Source organism: Mus musculus, chromosome 10, assembly GCF_000001635.26.
Source record: "Mus musculus strain C57BL/6J chromosome 10, GRCm38.p6 C57BL/6J".
NCBI classification, from domain to species: domain Eukaryota; kingdom Metazoa; phylum Chordata; class Mammalia; order Rodentia; family Muridae; genus Mus; species Mus musculus.
The window spans coordinates 58267711-58288331 of NC_000076.6; the positions used below are offsets into that span (position 1 = coordinate 58267711).

The 20621-nt window shown below is 38.8% G+C and overlaps 1 protein-coding gene across 3 annotated transcripts in view; it reads left to right on the forward strand.

The window, feature by feature from the left end:
- Gcc2 (GRIP and coiled-coil domain containing 2) overlaps window positions 1–20621 on the forward strand; it is a 50192-nt gene that overhangs the window by 12303 nt on the left and 17268 nt on the right. The window contains exons 5-16 of one of the 3 annotated variants that reach the window (NM_027375.2): window positions 257–361; window positions 1552–3996; window positions 4623–4695; window positions 7026–7126; window positions 7226–7324; window positions 8868–8987; window positions 11077–11241; window positions 12882–12986; window positions 13647–13809; window positions 18233–18333; window positions 18423–18500; window positions 19432–19569. In NM_027375.2, the coding sequence (NP_081651.2) occupies window positions 257–361; window positions 1552–3996; window positions 4623–4695; window positions 7026–7126; window positions 7226–7324; window positions 8868–8987; window positions 11077–11241; window positions 12882–12986; window positions 13647–13809; window positions 18233–18333; window positions 18423–18500; window positions 19432–19569 (3693 nt within the window). Of the gene's footprint in view, window positions 1–256; window positions 362–1551; window positions 3997–4622; window positions 4696–7025; window positions 7127–7225; window positions 7325–8867; window positions 8988–11076; window positions 11242–12881; window positions 12987–13646; window positions 13810–18232; window positions 18334–18422; window positions 18501–19431; window positions 19570–20621 lie in introns of those variants that run through there. The other 2 variants (XM_017314082.1, XR_003948797.1) reach the window with 2 other exon arrangements.

Below are 20621 nucleotides of genomic sequence, written 5' to 3' on the forward strand. Positions count from 1 at the left end.
TCTTGAGCTCTTTGTATATATTGGATATTAGTCCCCTATCAGATTTAGGATTGGTAAAAATCCTTTCCCAATCTGTTGGTGGCCTTTTTGTCTTATTGACAGTGTCTTTTGCCTTACAGAAGCTTTGCAATTTTATGAGGTCCCATTTGTCAATTCTTGATCTTACAGCACAAACCATTGCTATTCTGTTTAGGAACTTTTCCCCTGGCACCATTTTTTCTAACCTCCTAAAGACAATTACATCATTTCAAAACAGGTACTAACTGAACGCTTGGATGCTCTTCTTCTGGAAAAAGCAGAGACTGAACAACAGTGTCTATGTCTGAAAAAAGAAAATGTTAAAATGAAGCAAGAGGTTGAGGTAAGACAATATTTAGTGTTCTTTTATCCGTTAACTTACACAAAATAATAATGAATTTTACAGCTGAATAGAATCTTAAGCATCTAATCTAGCCAAGCATGGATACACATGCCAACACTTGGGAGGCTCAGGCAGGAAGATGTCAAAGTCAAGGCCAGCCTGGGATGCTTAACAAGGTACTTACTGTTTCTAATAAAAGGAGCCAACAAGATGACTCAGTAGATAGAGGTGCTTGCCTCCAAGCTTGGTGACCTGCCTCCAACTCCAAACTCCAAAAAATATACATGGTAAAAAGAGATAACTGACTCCTACAAGTTGTCTATAACCTCCACAATGTGCCATGGCACATGCACACACCTCTCTCTCTCTTTCTTTCTCTCTCTCTCATACGCGCACACACACACACTAAATAATTTATTTTTCTAAAGGTTATCTAATCCAGTCTTATCACAAACAAAACAGTCAGCTCTAGAAGCACAGACCCATAAGTCCAGCCACTCAGAATGCTAAAGGTATGAGGTTCACAAGTTCAGGGCCAGTCTAGCATCCAGAATGAGTTCAAGGCCAGCTTGAATAGCTTTGTAACACTTTGTGTCAAAAAGTGAAAAGAGGAATAGGGATATGGCCCAGTAGTAGAATGTTTGCCTGTGTGTAGAGGACCTGGCTTCAATTACTTGTTCAGCTGACAGTACTAAAAGCATGCAGTTATACAGAGATAAACTAACATTTTATTTCTTGCATAGTTTAATCTTTCTTATAGCCATGTCATTCTTTAATAAAAATCTTTTAAGATTTTGAGTTTTTCAAAACTCTAGATACTTTTTTCTGTTCAGGTTTAAGACATTTAGTATCACATTATTACTTTCTTGTCTGTAAGGTTTTAGCGTATTTTCTCTAAAATGTCTCTTACTAATCTATTCAGGAGAAATACACTGAAGCTTTTTACCTTAAATAATTTAATACCTTTAAAAAGATTGTTAAATACAGAGGTTTCCAAGTTGTTAGTTACTTTAAGTAAAAGATTTTGTATTAATGATAATAGTTCTACTTAATTCTTCAGATTTCAGAATCGTATTGCTCTAGGTATATTCTGTTCACCTCTGGGATCCCCCATCATCTAGTTAACTCTTTAGTAAAGATAGAGATTTCTTTCATCGTCAAAGATTTACTTGTGCTTCTTTTTGTAATAGGATTCTGTAACTAAACTGGAAGAGACACACAAAGAGTTTGAACAATCACATAGAAACTACGTAAAAGAAATTGAAAGCTGTAAAAATGAGCTGATGGCAGTGCACTCAGAGCACAGCAAAGAAACGGCCATCTTACAAAAAGAACTGGAAGAAGCTGTCCATAAGCAAGTAGAGCTGAGAGAGCAGCTTAAGTCTCAGAGTGACTCTGAAGATAACGTGAGAAAACTGCAGGAAGAGATTCAAAACATCACAGCAGCATTTGAGGAACAGATTTCATGTCTAGAGAAGAAATTAGAAGCTACCAGTGATGAAAAACAACAAGAGATTATTCATCTCCAGAAAGTCATTGAGGACAAGGCTCAGCACTACCAAAAAGATATTAATACTTTCCAAGCAGAGATTTTGCAGCTGAGAGCTACACACAAAGAAGAAGTTACTGAGCTGATGTCTCAAATAGAAACATCAGCTAAAGAACACGAGGCAGAAATAAATAAACTAAAAGAGAACAGAGTGACACAGTGTGAGGCAAGTGAGAACATTCCAGAGAAATACCAATGTGAATCGGAAAACTTAAATGAAGTCGCCTCAGATGCAAGCCCGGAGAGTCAGAATTGCTCTGTGGCCTTACAGGAAGATCCTTCTGCGGAACAAACAGTATGTGATAAAGTCAGACAATTGGAAGATTCATTAAAAGAACTGGAATCTCAACATAGTATCTTAAAAGATGAAGTAACTTATATGAATAATCTCAAGTTAAAACTTGAAATGGATGCCCAGCATATAAAGGATGAGTTTTTCCATGAACGAGAAGACTTAGAGTTTAAAATTAATGAACTGTTGCTGGCTAAAGAAGAACAGGGCTATGTAGTAGAAAAATTAAAATATGAGCGAGAAGATTTAAATAGGCAACTTTGCTGTGCTGTGGAACAACATAACAAAGAAATACAGCGTCTTCAGGAACACCATCAGAAAGAAGTCTCTGAACTAAGTGAGACATTTATATCAGGTTCAGAAAAAGAAAAGTTAGCATTGATGTTTGAAATACAAGGTCTTAAGGAACAGTGTGAAAATCTACAACATGAAAAGCAAGAGGTAGTTCTAAACTATGAGAGTTTACGAGAGATGATGGAAATTTTACAAACAGAACTTGGAGAATCTGCTGGAAAAATAAGTCAAGAGTTTGAAACAATGAAGCAACAGCAAGCATCTGATGTTCATGAGCTTCAGCAGAAGCTAAGAAGTGCTTTTAATGAAAAAGATGCTCTTCTTGAAACTGTGAATCGCCTCCAAGGAGAAAATGAAAAATTATTATCTCAACAAGAATTAGTACCAGAACTTGAAAGTACCATAAAGAACCTTCAGGCAGATAATAGCATGTACTTAGCCAGTCTTGGTCAAAAAGATACCATGTTACAAGAATTAGAAGCAAAGATAAGTTCTCTTGCTAAAGAAAAAGATGACTTTATAAGTAAAATCAAAACTTCCCATGAAGAGATGGATGATCTCCATCAGAAATGGGAAAGGGAACAGAGACTGTCTGTAGAACTCAGGGAAGCAGCAGGGCAAGCTGCCCAGCACAACAGTGAACTGAGACAAAGAGTAAGTGAATTAACAGGGAAACTAGATGAACTAGTAAGAGAAAAGAGTCAAAATGACCAAAGCATTACGGTTCAAATGAAAACTATGACGGAAGATCAAGAAGCTCTGTCATCTAAAATCAAGTCTCTTTATGAGGAAAACAATAGACTACATTCAGAAAAGGCCCAGTTGAGCAGGGATTTAGAAGCACTTCAGGCTCAACAAGATTTTGCCCATAAAGAACATGTTGCTGAATTCGAAAAGAAACTCCAGTTAATGGTTGAGGAGCGAGACGATTTAAATAAACTGCTTGAAAATGAGCAAGTTCAGAAGTCATTTGTTAAAACTCAGTTGTATGAGTATCTTAAGCAACTGAGGGCAAGCATTTTAGAAGAAAATGAAGAGGAAGATGTTGTCAAACTTATACAAGCTGTAGGTGAATCTTTAGTGAAAGTAAAGGAAGAAGAACATAACTTAGTCTTTGAATATGATGCAAGGGTATTAGAATTAGAAAATAAGATTAAGTGTCTTCAAGAGGACAGTGCAGTTCAGTGTGAAGAACTAAGGACTTTAGTAAGAGACTCTGAGCAAGAGAAAATTCTCCTAAGAAAAGAATTAGATGCAGTCACATCAGCAAAAGAGGCCCTCCAACTTGATCTTTTAGAAATGAAGAATACTAATGAGAAAGCAAGCCTTGAAAACCAGACTCTTTCAACTCAGGTTGAAGAATTATCTCAGACATTACACAGCAGAAATGAAGTCCATGATGAAAAGGTTCTTGTAATAGAACATGAAAACCTAAGGCTACTGCTTAAACAGAGGGAATCTGAACTCCAAGATGTGAGAGCAGAATTGATACTGCTAAAGGTACTATTATTTTGAGTTTTATTGATTCGAATTAATCCTTAGCTCTGCTCATAGGTTATAGAAAATACATGTATTAACATTTTTATAGTCTGAAATCAAAACTTAGCTTTTAGCATTCAGGCTCAAGCAGCAAATTTCTGGCAAATGAATTAGTAAGCACTGTGATGTGGTGTATCTCAGGCAAGTGTGACTAGTCATGAGCAAAGCTAATGAAGGACCAATGGGAACTGCCGCAGGACACAGACAGTGCTTTTCTGTTTAAAGAGCCCTTGATCAAAAGAATGAACTGCGTGGTGTTGCGTTTTAGTTAAAAATCTGAAGTTCCCTTAGAAACTGGGTTGTGAAGTGATGACCATATCATCATTTCTTTATTATGTGTGTGTTTGGGGTGTGTCAGATTATTCATGTTGCTCTTTGGCACTATTTTAATAAGGGCCATATATATAATAAATGGAGTATTGCTTACTCTAGCAATAGAAAATAAAAATAACCAAATTGCTGTTTACATGGTTTTTCTAGGTAAAGATTTTCTCATTATTAAAATGGTAACAGTTTTATTGTGGGGATTGAAATGAATTCTGGTTTAGGGGTTCTTTTGTTTTGTTTTTTTTCTCTATAAAATCTAGGATTCCTTAGAGAAATCGCCTTCTGTAAAAAATGATCAACTTTCATTGGTAAAAGAGCTGGAAGAAAAAATAGGTAACTATGGTTTTATATGTGTTGTCACCATTAATTAGACAAACATTAGTGTTTAAGATAGATGGAAAACTATAGACTAAATTAATGAGTTATTCAGTACACAGTAATTGGCTGCCTTTTTCTCATTCCCCAATTGTCCTCTGCCATCTGTTTACCTTCTCTTCCAAATGCCACTTTCTGTCATTTAATCCAAACAAAAATGCTGTTGTGACTCCATTCATAATTGACTCTGTGGATTAATTTTGGATTGTTTTATCCATTTAGACATTTTGGATAATCAGCTGTTGTATAGAATAGCACTAGCAAGGGCAAGCAAGGTCCAGACAGTATGCTCAAAGAACTCCTTAACAGGAAGAAGCTAAGTTCAGTAATTAGGTAGGACGTGAGTTGATACTGATATACAAAGTTGCCTGTTTTAAGAAAAATATCCCTCCCTTTGGGCCCTGAAGAAGGAGATGTATAACACAAGAAGAAAAGGTGTTTTAGCAAGAAGTGTGCTTTTCTCTTGATTTTCTTTTTAAATGACATCAAGGAGACCAGAAAGTTCCCAAAGAGTAGCTGATTATAAACTCATTATTGCAATGCTCAGCAGAGTTAAGCCTTCATACATATCTTTTTGTTCCATTTAGTGATTTTATGAACTAGCTCTTTTGTTCCTGCTGAAAGATGAAGAAATAAAGATTTAACAAGTGTTGTATGATGTGTCCACGATTCTTCAGTTTAGTACCCAGATAGACTGGGGAAAGGAACATGGAAAAGAGTTCAGAATGACTCAATTTCCTCTCAAAGATGGTTTAAGTGAAAGAGGGTGCTCCATTTTAGACTAAATATATGTATCATCATCATATGTATATAGGATGCTATATACATCTGTAAGTGAATTAACTAGCATAAAGGTAGAAAAATGCATAGTCAAATTATAGACATAAAAAGCCAGAGAGAGAGAGACAGAGAGGCATAAATAAGGACCAGAGATAGTTCCCATCTTTAAATGACAGAAACACTAAAAGGGATTGAGAAGAAGCAGCTAGTAGGTAGGAAATCTCTGAACAAAAGTCTGAAAGTCAAGCAATGTCCGATTGACAGACGTGGGAAAACCTGTAGCCACAGCAGATGCTGCTGATGGGTTAAGTGAGTGCTGAGAGCTATGTATTGAGTTAAGTGAGTGCTGAGAGCTATCTATTGGGTTAAGTGAGTGCTGAGAGCTATCTATTGGGTTAAGCAACACAGAGGACAGTTTCCTGATGTGCTGGGACCGAGGCCTGGTTGAAGTGGCCTTCTACAGAAAGATGGAGAAGAGAAATTTAAGATTAGAATCACAGGCAACTCTTTGAAAGGTTTTTGCTCGGTAAGAGGAGCAGTGTGATTTCTGTTGTTCTGGTTTTTTTTTTTTTAATGGGAAAACAAGCATGTTTATGATATTACACCTTCTACTATGGTCTCTCCCCTGCCTTTTGTAGATTCTATTTATTCCTGATATAATGATATGCTTCATTATATTACTCCTGTATCTGTATAATATATATGACTGCCTGCCATACCCTTTGTGGAGGTCAGAAGTTAATGTTTAGGAGTCAATTCTTTCCTTCTCCTGTGGGTACCAGGGGTAAACCCCAGGTCCTCAGGCTTGCACAGCAAGCATTTTTACCTGCTGAACCATTTCACTGACCTTGATAATATGATCTTGTTGCATGTTTATAAACTGTTGAGAAAAAAAATCCACTGAAAAGGGGGAATCACCATTGTAATGCTTGAGTTGCGAAGAAGAGTTGTGTTATATATAGCAGAGTTGTGCTATATACATGAAACCTGGAAGAGTGACAGTGGCCTTTGGTGCACAAGTCACTATATACGCAGTGCACCCCGAATGATCAGTGTGAACAGAACTCTTAACTGCAGTTAAGAAAAGATTACATAAATAAAGCCCTAACCTCGAGTTTAGCTGGACGAGGTAGTCAGACAGAGTGAAGAAAGATGATCACTACAGAAATGTGCATTACACATTTCCTATTTGTCCTGCTTTACAAACCGTCTCCTAAAATCCTCACACACTCAACAGTAAGAGTCTTAGGAACTCCAGTTCCTAGGGATTTAAGAAATGACCTTGGAAAATAAACAATCCGAACAGAGAAAGTTTTACATAATTTATCTCACTTCGCTAATCAATAATTAAGGTTTTTGTTTACAAAATAAAGCTCTGGGTACTTATCATTAATTTTAAGCTGCAAATTTTGTGTTCAAGAATAAAACTATTTATGGGGTTAAGCTAAGTAATTTCACTATTTTTTTCCTTTTGACTTTATATATGATCCTTTCATTTTCTATTTTAGAAAGTCTGGAAAAAGAATCCAAAGACAAGGATGAGAAAATAAGTAAGATAAAACTAGTTGCTGTGAAAGCAAAGAAAGAACTAGATTCTAACAGGAAAGAGGTAAGGCAACCAACATAAAAAGCACAAGATTTTAGAATCCTATGTTGTGGAAAATCAAGTATTTCTATACGTGAAAAACACTTATTATTTTTACAACAGGCCCAGACACTACGGGAAGAACTGGAATCCGTGCGGTCAGAAAAGGACCGCCTGTCTGCTTCTATGAAGGAGTTCCTCCAAGGAGCAGAGAGCTATAAGGTACAACAGACTTTATTACAGACTTTAATAACAGACTTTATTCGTAACTAACAGGTATACTAGAATTTTAAAACTGGTACATAAAATCCGTTGTTTTGGCTATTGAAATTTAAATTTCCCTGGTTTTGTTTTTTGTTTAGTGTACATAAAAGGTTAGTCTTTGGTTGCATCTGGGGATTTTTGTCTGTTTTGATTTTAAATGGGGTTTCACTGTGTAGTCCTGGCTAGCCTGGAAACAAAAATCCTGGCTTCCAACTACTGGAATGAAAGGCATTTGACACCACACCTAGAAAAGTTAGCCTTTAAATAGTGCTTTTAAATTATTATTTCTTAAAATTAAAATCCATTGGGGGATTTCCTCATAATAAAACGTAAAGAAAGGACAGCTGCTTCGATCTAGTGTGTTCACAGTGAAGTGACAATACCAGACAGGGCTAGAAAAGTAGAACTCAGCTACCTGAGGGGATATGCTTATTTATTTTCATAACATGAGACTCTTACATTTTTTTTCAAATCTAACAGAATCACTAAATGCAAAACAAATGCTACATTTCTTCACATATTTATTCACTCAACAATATTTATGTAGATTCCTGGTTCTGGACAAATGATGATCAACAGCAGACTTTCCTAAATTCCCTTACTCTTAAATTCTAGTAACAGGAACGGGTAGGCAAAAGGACAAGGTAGGTGCTGTACAAGAAAGGTGACTGGGGAGCAAAGGATGAACAGTTAGAATTCTCATCAGACTCAGCTTAACAAAAAGACATAGAGACTCCAACAAACATGACAGGCCATCGTTCAAACACTTCACCTGTCTTATATGTGTATTTTCAGAAGAAATAGAAGTATCTTATCATCATCGCCTGTTTACAGGTGAGTCTCTGAAGCACAGAGACCCAAGGCCACTGCTTTAAAAATTGTAAGAAACTAGGAACATTGCAGAGCTGGAGTCTTACCAGTTGTTCCCATTTGGTTCATGCCAATTAAGTTATAATATACCACACAAATTTAAAGCAAAAATTAGGGAGCAAAGAATTAGAAAGGTAGTTGAAACTATACACAACAAAATAAATTCTGTATTATGAAATATTTTTTAATATCTAAAGTAAAATTCTCAACCCTTTGCTGACTTCTGATACTAAATATTTTTTATAAACTTCAAAGCAATTTTTGAATTTACAAAGTAGATATTGAAAGATTAAACTTATACATGGTTTAATTGTGGAGAAAATTATTAGATTATGGTATTATAAAATGTAAAAAAAAAAAAAAAGCAAAATCCTAATGTAACTGACCAATGAAAAAGAAATAAGCTCATATTTAAATTGTAAAGTATGTCTTTAATGGATTTATAAGATCATGTATATTAAGAGTACTACTCTTTTGTCATATTGCCAAATGCCAATTTCACTTTTACATTTTCATATTAAGTATTTTAAGAATTTCAAATGTGTTCTTAAGGTGTCACGATGGCTTGATTCTATGTTCTGACCTAGTAAAGGCTTCATCACTTAGAGCTGAATCTTGTCTTTTATTGAAGAGTCTTCTGTTAGAATATGATAAGCAGTCAGAACAGCTGGATGTGGAAAAAGAACGTGCTCATAATTTTGAACGTCATATAGAAGACCTTACCAAACAATTAAGAAATTCGACTTGCCAGGTAATTTCAACTTGGATACACTTAGACAAGCAAATTATAGTAAATCGTTTTAATCTCATTTTTTTCTTACACAAGAAGTTAAACTGTAATCAGAAGAAAAAAATTTTTTTCATTTTTTTGGATTAGGAAAAGAATTTGACTAAATAGCTTGTCTTAGTTAGGGTTTTACTGCTGTCAATAGACACCAAGACAACTCTTATAAGGACAACATGTAATTGGGGCTGGCTTACAGGTTCAGAGGTTCAGTCCACTATCAATAAGGTAGGAGCATGACAGTGTCCAGGCAGGCATGGTACAGGAGGAGCTGAGAGTTCTACATCTTCATTTGTAGGCTTCTAGGAGAAAACCAGCTTCCAAGCAGCTAAGAGGAGGGTTTGAAAGCCCATGCCCACAGTTATACACGTAGTCTAACAAGGCCACACCTCCAAATAGTGCCACTTCCTGGGCCAAGCATATACAAACCATCACAATAGCTAACAGTATCCTGGGGGAGGGAAGGTTGGGGGTTTTTTGTTGTTGGTTTTTTTTTTAAGATTTATTTATTTATTTTGTGTATGTGAGTATGAAGACTGTCACTGTCTTCAGACACACCACAAGAGGGCATCAGATCTCCATTACAGATGGTTGTGAGACACCATGTCTTTTCTGGGAATTGAACCCAGAACCTCTGGAAGAGCAGTCAGTGCTCTTAACCACTGAACCATCTCTCCAGCCCCCACAGTATCCTGTTTTAATTAAGCTTTTCTTACTGTTGAGTTGTGAGGGTTGTTATTGTTCATTTTAAGAGCACACCATTACTGTGCATGAGCTTGAAGACATCAACTAACCTCAGTCCAACAGGAATTATTTGTTATTATCATTACTATTATTATTTATTATTATTTAATCACTTTTCACAGTACAGACTTTATCCTCCTCTTGTCCACCTTCCAACTGTTCCACATCCCACACATCCTCCCCCTCCCTCCAAGCCCCCATCCCCATCTCCAAGAGGATGTCTACACCCCCACCCCACAAGACCTCCCACTCCCTGAGGCCCCAAGTCTCTCGAGAATTCGGTGCATCTTCTCTGACTGAATCTAGACCCGTCAGTCTTCTGCTGTATATGTGTTGGGAGCTGGTGTATGCTGTCTGGTTGGTGGCTCAGTGTCTGAGAGATCCTGGGGGTCCAGGTTAGTTGAGACTGCTGGTCTTCCTATAGGGTTGCCCTCCTCCTCAGTTTCTTCCAGCTTTTCCCTAATTCAACCACAGTGGTCACCAGCTTCTGTCCATTGGTTGGGTGTAAGTATCTGCATCTGACTCATTCAGCTGCTTGTTGGGTCTTTCAAAGGGCAGTCATGATGGGCCCCTTTTTGTGAGCATGCCATAGCATCAGTAATAGTGTCTTGGGCTAGAGAGATGCTGGCTCAGTGGTTAAGAGCACTGACTGTTCTTCCAAAGGTCCTGAGTTCAAATCCCACCAACCACATGGTGGCTTACAACCATCTGTAATGAGATCTGACGCCCTCTTCTGGAGTGTCTGAAGACAGCTACAGTGTAATTACATATAATAATTAAATATATCTTTAAAAAATATATAGTGTCAGGCCTTGGAATCTCCCTCTGAGCTGGATCTCAATTTGGGCCTGTCACTGAACCTCCTTTCCCTTAGTCTCTTCTCCATTTTTGTCCCTGAAGTTCTTTCAAACAGGAACAATCCTAGATCAGAGTTTTTGGCAACCCCATCCTTCCACCTGATGCCCTGTCTTTCTACTGGAGGTGGTCTCTACAAGTTCCCTCTCCGCATTGTAGGGTATTTCATCTAAGGTCCCTCCCTTTGAGTCCTAAGAGTCTCTCACCTACCAAGTGTCTGGTACTTTCTAGGAGATTCTCCCACTCTTACCTCCCAAAGTTGCTTTTTGTTCTATGGAAGGTTTTAGCCAGGTGAATATCAGCAGTGATTGTTTCTTTAAACGTATTCTTGACTTAACAGTAATCTGTGTGGTTAATGGTCAAATCACTTTCATTCTGCACTGATGTTCTCATTACACATTTCACCTTCTGTATATGTTTACTGTGTGTTCACAGTAATGAGTCATTTGTATTCCAGTATGAAAGACTAACTTCAGACAACGAGGATCTCCTGGCTCGAATTGAGACCCTGCAGGCTAATGCCAAGTTGTTAGAAGCACAGATCTTAGAAGTCCAGAAAGCCAAAGGAGTAGTAGAAAAAGAACTGGACGCTGAAAAACTTCAGAAAGAGCAGAAAATTAAGGTAAGAACAACCCAGAGACCAGTTTCCTTACATACAGTGGGATTTTAGTCACATATTGCTCGGATGAACAGTCTTACTGAGTGCATTTATGAGTATAGTCTGATTAATTCCTTAGTATATGTCAACTTTACGTTGGAGAATCTTTTTTTTTCCTTTTTTTATTAGATATTTTCTTCATTTACATTTCAAATGCTATCCCCAAAGCCCCCTATGCCCTCCACCACCACCCCCTGCTCCCCAACCCACCCACTCCTGCTTCCTGGCCCTGGCATTCCCCTGTACTGGGGCATATGATCTTCACAAGACCAAGGGCCTCTCCTCCCATTGATGGCCGACTAGGCCATCCTCTGCTACATATGCAACTAGAGACACAGCTCTGGGGGGTACTGGTTAGTTCATATCGCTGTTTCTCCTATAGGGTTGCAGAGCCCTTTAGCTCCTTGGGTACTTTCTCTAGCTCCTTCATTAGGGGCCCTGTGTTCGATCCAATAGATGACTGTGAGCATCCACTTCGGTATTTGCCAGGCATTGACATAGACTCACAAGAGAGAGCTATGTCAGGGTTCCGTCAGAAAAATCTTTCTGGCATGTGCAATAGTGTCTGGGTTTGGTGATTGTATATGGGATGGATCCCTGGGTGGGGCAGTCTCTGGATGGTCTTTCCTTCCGTCTCAGCTCCAAACTTTGTCTCTGTAACTGCTTCCATGGTTATTTTGTTCCCCATTCTAAGAAGGAGCAAAGTATCCACACTTTGGTTTTCCTTCTTCTTGAGTTTCATGTGTTTTGCAAATTGTATCTTGGGTATACTGTTTCTGGGCTAATATCCACTTATCAGTGACTGCATATCATGTGTGTTCTTTTGTGAATGGGTTACCTCACTCAGGATGATATCCTCCAGATCCATCCATTTGCCTAAGAATTTCATAAATTCATTGTTTTTAATAGCTGAGTAGTACTCCATTGTGTAAATGTACCACATTTTCTGTATCCATTCTTCTGTTGAGGGACATCTGGGTTCTTTCCAGCTTCTGGCTATTATAAACAAGGCTACTATGAACGTAGTGAAGCATGTGTCCTTATTACAAGTTGGAACCTCTTCTGGGTATATGCCCAGGAGAGGAATTGCTGGATCTTCCTGTAGTACTATGTCCAATTTTCTGAGGAACCACCAGACTGATTTCCAGAGTGGTTGTACAAGCTTGCAATCCCACCAACAATGGAGGAGTGTCCCTTTTTCTCCACATCCTCGCCAGCATCTGCTGTCACCTGAAGTTTTGATCTTAGCCATTCTGACTGGTGTGAGGTGGAATCTCAGGGTTGGTTTGATTTGCATTTCCCTGATGATTAAGGATGTTGAACATTTTTTCAGGTGCTTCTCAACCATTTGGTATTCCTCAGTTGAGAATTCTTTGTTTAGCTCTGTACCCCATTTTTTAATAGGGTTATTTGATTTTCTGGAGTCCATCTTCTTGAGTTATTTATATATTGGATATTAGTCTCCTATAGTTTTATATACTAGCCATATAATTTTTAAGGTTTTGAAATACTTCCAAAGTCTTATTATTTGTGTACGGTATGCATTTTATACATAACAAATGTCTTCTCTAATGTTGGTTGTGTTATGGGTTGTTTATTTTTAGGAACATGTCAGTACTGTAAATGAGCTCGAAGAACTCCAACTCCAATTTCAAAAGGAAAAGAAGCAGCTTCAGAAAACAATGCAAGAATTAGAGCTGGTTAAAAAGGTACAGAAGGAGTCTCCAGAGAGAGAACTCAGTGCCTACTTGGCATGCCTAAAGCCTGGGTTTGATTCCCAGGACTCAGAAACTAGGAAGTGTTCATAGGACAGTATAGCTCATATTATTGCAATTCTAGACACAAAAAATATTTTAAGTATTGGCTATAATACTAAAATAATCCTTTATAAAGTGTTAGCCTCATCAAATTAAAACTTGAACTTTATTTCTTATATGTTCAGAAGAACCTAAGCTCATGAGTTTATTTCTTTGTCTCAGTGTGGTTGCTGTATTGTGTAACACATAATTATTGTCAAAGCTTAAAATTAATTTTAATTAATTTCTCTCTACTTTTTAAAAGAGTATTCCATAAAAGGCATTGTAAGAGTTACCTCAATAGTAATATTTCCTAAGTAAAAACTCCATAAGACTAGAAGTGCTTCTGTGAGTAATTAAAGTTAGTCAGATGGAGCTCAAAACGTTGCGTGTTAACTGTTAGCAAGCACTTGATGGAATTAGAACTGTGACTGTTGAGCTTTCGTTTCCTCATTATCTTATGTCCATGCTTCAGGAGAACATAGTAAAACCTGCTTGTTCCTGTGGCGTGGTTAAAGCAGTTCCAAAGACGAGTTGCCCTAGTAATATGTAAGTCTTTTATAAAACATGCAGGATGCCCAACAGACCACATTGATGAATATGGAAATAGCAGATTACGAACGTTTGATGAAAGAACTAAATCAAAAGTTAACAAATAAAAACAGTACAATAGAAGATTTGGAGCAAGAAATGAAAATTCAGAAAGAGAAACAAGAAACCCTACAAGAAGAAATAAGTGAGTAAAACAATTTACTTTACTTTATAGCTGCCTCAGAACATGATAAAGAGAACAGCATGATTCTTGCATTCATACAAGCCTGCCTGCCTGCCTGCCTGCCTGCCTGCCTGCCTGTCTGCCTGCCTGCCTGCCTGCCTGCCTGCCTGCCCTGCCTGCCTGCCTGCCTGCCTGCCTGCCCTGCCCTGCCTGCCTGCCTGCCTGCCTGCCTGTCTGCCTGCCTGCCTGCCCTGCCCTATCTGCCCTGCCTACCTACCTGCTCTGCCTGCCTGCCTGCCTGCCTGCCTGCCTGCCTGCCTGTCTGCCTGCCTGCCCTGCCCTATCTGCCCTGCCCCCTCCCCTGACTCTCCCTCTGCCAACTTGGTTTTTTTTTATAGACAAGAGTCTACAGGCATGTGTAGTCTCTGCTGGCCCAGAACTAAGCTACAGAGATCTGCCTGCCCCTGTCTCCTAAGTGCTGGGATTAAAGCCATTCATACAGGTTTAATCACCAGCACATGTGACAATGTTGAGGGCCAGAGGCAGGTCAAGCCATCTGTCATTAAGAGGTTAAAAATCCACATAGTGCTTGCTGCAAGGTACCAGTAATGTCTGTTTACAGTTTATTGGTTAGTAAAAAATTGGAAAATTTAAATAGTCATGAAGTATTCCTCTTTAAGGTGATTATATGGATTTTACCCACAAAATATGTTTTAACATTATCATTAAACACTGTAATGTCCCGTTTAAGCGCCCCTGAGTGGCTGATTTTCTTGGTTTGAGTAATTTCAAAAATAAGATTCCTTTAGCGATTGCTCCTTTGACCCCTCAAGTCACATGTTACTTACTTTCTAAATATTGAAAGAATTCTTTTCAAGTATTTTTAGTGAGTTCTACGTTAAGTCATTTGTGGTTACAGCACTTCGTGGTTTCCGGTCCTGTTCAATGTATTGAGTTTATGTGATGTCTGAGTGAATTTTCTTAGTGTACTTGACAACAGTGTTACTGTGTAATAGTGAGTAGAGATCAGATAGTCTTGTCAGTTGGTGGATGGATTCGGGTCACCTGATCTTCAAGGCATAATGATTTTTCTCTCATCCCTACCATGTACTAAGAGAGCTATGTAAAATCTCAAACCATAATTCTCAATCCCTTTTTGTCTTTTCAGTTCTGCCACATTTTGTTTCATTTATTTAGAAAGTCTAGTATTGGCTGCATTCACACTTAGAATTCTTGCACATTCCTAATGATTTGGTCACTCTTACTGTGAATGTTCTTTTCTAGCCCCAGGATTTACTAATACTTACACAACTGCAGCCTTTTGATTATTATTGACATTTGCCTTGTAACCTAAGCAAGTGGTGTGTTCTCTCTTGCAACCCCTAGGGCTGAGGGCTGAACCCAGAGACTGAGCTAAATCCCTAACCCTTATGTGTTACTTATCTATTACAGTGTGTGTGTGTGTGTGAGTGTGTGTGAGTGTGTGTGTGTGTGTGTGAGTGTGTGTGTGTGTGTGTGTTTAGTTTTCTATCTATGAATATAAGCATGTGAGTGCAGGTGCCACAGTAGGCCACAGTAGGCAGGAGTCAGATCCCCTGGAGGCTGGAGTTACAAGGAGTTGTAAACCCAACTCCAGGCCTTTGAAAGAGCAGTACTTGCCCTTAACCACTGAGCAGTGCTCCGGCTTCCATGGCCTTTTAAATAGCTTTATAATTGGGTCTTGCTTTTCCCTCCAAACTAAGTCTCATCTGCTGAAATATTTGAGCCATTTTTAGGGTGATTGCCTATGAAGTGTGTGCCTTTGTAGGGTCCTTGTCTTGGGAAAGCCTTTTAGCCCGTTTAATAATTTGCTGTACTTCCACCTTGGTAAGTTGGAGTTTTAGTTACATCTTTAGTTTATCTTCGGTTACATTGCAGTAGCAAATGCCTCCTCATGGAATGGAGTCTCTGGACGATCCTCACTAATCCACAGTCTCTAATCTGTTAATCCCATGTGGTAAAATTTTCCCTTTAGATAGTGAATGTGATTTCTATCTCTAAAGTTCTGTTGCTTTCCTTTTTTAAATTCTTCTATTATGTTAATGTTTCTTTGAATACATATAGTACCTATTTAATGTCCATGCTCGATAATTCATTAGTTCTATCAGGTATCTGTCTGTTTCTCTTCCTTCCTTTTCTCCTAGCTGTGCGTCATGTTCTCCTTCTCAATCCCTGTGCATTTCTTTACAAAGGGTTTCCCACCCTGACTGGTAGCTAATGGTCATCATCCTGTGTGAAATGTAAGGCGTTCACATTACAGCACTGCTCATTGTTTTTCTCCTTGAAGTTTTATATATCTCAGCTAGACCAACAACTGTTTTCACCCTTACACGTATTCGATAAAATACTCCCATGCAGGCCGGGCGGTGGTGGCGCACGCCTTTAATCCCAGCACTTGGGAGGCAGAGGCAGGCGGATTTCTGAGTTTGAGGCCAGCCAGGGATACACAGAGAAACCCTGTCTCGAAAAAAAACAAAAAGACAAAAAAAAAAAAGATACTGCCGTGCAGAGAGCCAGAACAGGAAGCATGGCTCACACTCACCACCTTTGTTTGCCATCTTAGCCATCACAGTCCTCTGCTACTTATTGTTCACATGTCAGGGAAGGAAAGGTGTTGTTATTATTCAGTTATTCAATTGTATATGACAGCAAAGTTTAAGTCTAAACCCTATGGCTCTCATGGCCGGAAGCAGAAGTTCCATAAAGTCCTGTGCAGCAGCTACCAAGCAGTGGCTTCCGACACATAAGTGAAGAGGAGGAGGAAGGAGACACTAAGGTCGGCCACACAGTAAAATCAGACAAAGGCCAACACCTGCGGAGCTTCCTGTGTCTCTTTATCCGTAAATGTTTCAGAAAGCGTCACAGATGCCAAAAGATGCACAAAAACATGCTCACACGCTGGAGTCATGGCAGAGAAGGAAGCCTCAGAAGGAGGGATAGGGCACAACCACGTGGGCGGCTTTCTCAGTCCTCTCTCACAGTAAAGGACTAGACACTTGTCTGCATGTGATTTTACCCAGGTATCAGTCTTGTTCCTGTACTTCTCCCTTTCCTGTCCACTCTTGAGTGCCCATGGGATCCTTCTAATCTTAAGTGCTGCTTGTCCTATGAAGCTTTCTAGCCTTTTGTGTTTCATGTAGCATGTAGACATGGCTTTACATCGTCTTGTAAATTGTCGTCTCCCCATTTCATTCTCTGTTCTTTGACCTCAGGAACTTCGTGTCACCTACATATCAAGGCTTCCTGTGTTATCTGTGCTTTATAAAATACTTTCGGAACTGAGCAAATGGTTGTCAGAAGACAGCTGAGCAGGGTTTACTGTAGCAACTCCCATCTCTGTTTACCAACTAATGATCTGTTTGCTTTGTCTATGAAGTGCTAATCTAAAAGTGAGAGGGACCAACTAGTCGGTATCTGTGGCTTCAGAGCACAAGATCTGTGTCATCTCTCCTTAGCTTGTTTCCTAGCAGGTTATAGCCTGATTTATCCCACTCACTCTACACAGTCAGCACACTTACTGTGGACAGAAACCGCTTAATATGTGCTTTTTGTTCTTGACCTCTGTTAACAAGAATGGTTTTTGCCTTTAATATATTTTGATTTGTTTCCTAGTGAGCACTTTCATTAACAGTCCTGCCACAAAAAAAAAAAAAAAAAAAAAAAAAAAAAAAAAAAAAAAAAAAAGTATTGCCTCTTACTTGGTATCATAAAAGCTAACCTCAGGTATACACCTTCTGTGTTTTACAACTGTGCTTTTTCTTTTGTTTTGTTTCATTGAGACAGAGTTGGCAGGCTGGCCTTAAACTCATGGTCTTGCCTCTGCCTGCCAACTGCTGAGATTATAGGTATACACTACCACACCTACCTTTTTTGAAGAACTTTTAAAAAGTACTACTTCAAATGTATACTAAATATAAGTATGCCTGTATTTAGTGATACATACTTAAATATTTACAAATGAACAGATTTGCTTTAAAATTATCCAGTAGAGTTTTAGAGTAAATCAGAGGTTTGCACATTTATTTACTACTTGGGCCAAGCAGTAAATATATTGGCTTTATAAGCTACACTTATAAGCTTGTGATGGTTCCTCGGGGCAGTAGTAGATCATGTGTGAATGAAGGAGCCTCTCTGTGTTCTGTTTTAAACTATATTCAGAAAACTATCCTATGAACTGCATTGTTTTGAATCTGTCAAGGTGCAGTAAGATTGGCTCTGTGTTCATAAGTGTTTGAGGTGGGTGATTGGCATGGAGGAATGCATTGTTGGATATATTTGAAAAATCCAGATGAAGAACTAAAATGAGTTTCTGGTACATTAATATGAAGAAAAAAATTATCATTTGTGTTTTATGTTCACTAATAAAAATCTTATCTCTTTCTGCTGGAATTCCTTCATGGGCTAGCTTCACTGCAGTCGTCAGTACAGCACTATGAAGAAAAGAACACTAAAATCAAGCAGCTGCTTGTGAAAACCAAAAAGGAGCTGGCAGATGCAAAGCAAGCGGTATATTCATTTCTCGGTACCCTTTTAGTGCTCACTCATGGTTATAAGTCTCTTTAGTGTTTAACTTAACCATGGCTCTCTTTCTGCAGGAAACCGATCACTTACTACTCCAGGCATCTTTAAAGGGTGAGCTGGAAGCAAGCCAGCAGCAAGTAGAAGTCTATAAAGTAAGATTTTTAATTTTTTGAAAAGCTTTTGCCATGTAGAAGTAAGTTACCAATTAGATGGTCCAGAGAGCTGGCTCTGCAGTGAAGACGGTCACTGCTCCAGCAGGGAACCCAGGTTCAAGTCACAGCGCCCCACGTGGTGGCTCACAGCCGTCCATTACACACACACACACACACACACACACACACACACACACACACACCATCCCAGAAATCTGATACTTTCTGGTGACCCCTAAGGGCACCAGGCACACATGTGGTACATAAACATGCCACACAGGCAAAACATCTATACATATAAAAATTGATAGAAATGGGTTTTGGGTTTTGTTTTTGGTTTGTTTGTTTGTTTGTTTGTTTCAGAAAAAAATTCATTTTAGATTTTTTTTCTATTTAGGGGTTCTTAAGAAGAATGCTCAGTACTTTGCTGAAGCAGAAGCAGTAAAGTCTTGTAATACTACACAATTCAGGCTAGCGACTATCATGCTTTTGAGGGAATAACAGTCTAGAACAGCACAAATAAAATAAACATGACCAAAAACTTCATCTCTACCTCTGACTGAAAAGACAGTTGCAAGAAGCAAGCTGGTTTTATACTTGCTGTATTCTATATATATATAATGTCTAATGGTATTTAATTAAACAGTAAATATTTAGTCTTAAATTATTCAGATTCTGATTTTAAAAAAAATAATTCAGTAGGTCAGTGGTGATGTACACCTTTAATCCCAGCACTCAGGAGGCAGAGGCAGGCAGATTTCTGAGTTCAAGGCCAGTCTGGTCTACAAAGTGGGTCCCAGGATAGCCAGGGCTATACAGAGAAACCCTGTCTCAAAAAAACCAACAAAAATAAAATAAATCCGCCTACTAGTAAAAAAATGTTCTACTCATATCTGAAAATAATCCACTATTACGTGTTGTGTCTCTGCAGATTCAGCTGGCTGAGATGACATCTGAGAAACACAAAATCCATGAGCATCTGAAGACTTCTGCGGAACAGCACCAGCGCACACTGAGTGCATACCAGCAGAGGGTGGTGGCCCTGCAGGAGGAGAGTCGCGCTGCCAAGGTGTGTCCTTCAGGGCTGAACCCATGGGGTTCTAGTACTCTAGGCTATTCCCTAGCAGTGTTCTGTAATTAGCAGATGCACACCCACCTCCCCTTATCCACCCTAAATCCAACCACATGGCCCCTCCAACATCACAGGGATAGTATTTCTTTATATGTGTTGAGTGTGAGCACATGGGAACCACCATGAATGTGTGGGGGTCAGAGGTCAGTCATCAGGAGAAGGCTCTCCCCTTGTACCTTGTTGAGACAATGTCTTGTTTCTGCTGCTGCACTGTATACTCAGGGCCAGCTGCCCCATGCAGTTCTCCTGTCTCTGCCTCCTTACTTACCATGGGAGTACAGGAAAAGTAAATGCACACCTTCTCATCTGGCTTTTAAAAACAAAAATACAAACAAACAAACAAAAATAGACCGTGGGCTTCAGGGCTCAAACGTGGGTTTTTCAGAGTTGCACTGTTAGTACTTTTAGTCCTTGAGCCATCACCCCAGCTCTTGACAGCGGTTTTGGTTTGGGTTTTGGGTTTTGGGTTTGGGTTTTGGTTTTGGTTTTAGTTTTTTCTAAAGTGAAAAATATGAGTACAATTACCTTACATTTATTTATGTTTAACCATGAGTATGTGTAAAATTGTGACATTTATTTTTGGAGAGCACTGCAGATTTTTCTGAGGTTTAAATAATTATGACATTCTAATAGGATGGGCCTGCTTCCCTGGTGTCAACATAGAAAGCATCTAGTTACTTACTGTGGCTTCATTAGAAGTATCTCTCTTACCTAAGTGAATGTGACAGTAGTGTGGGATTCAACAGTCCACTTCCAAAACACACAATTAAACTTCTACCGCTGTGTATTGAAAGTGACGTTCAAATCAATCTGTCTTTGAGAATCAGTTGTTTCTGTTTATAAAAAGAGAACATATCATAGGTTTAAATTTTTTTTCTAAAGTAATAGAAGCAAAGAGTGTCAGTATAAAATTTATGAGTGGCAAAAACATGAAATCGAGAGTTTTAAAAGAGGTCAGGCCAGCAGGACTGGGTTTCTTTTGTACTGTT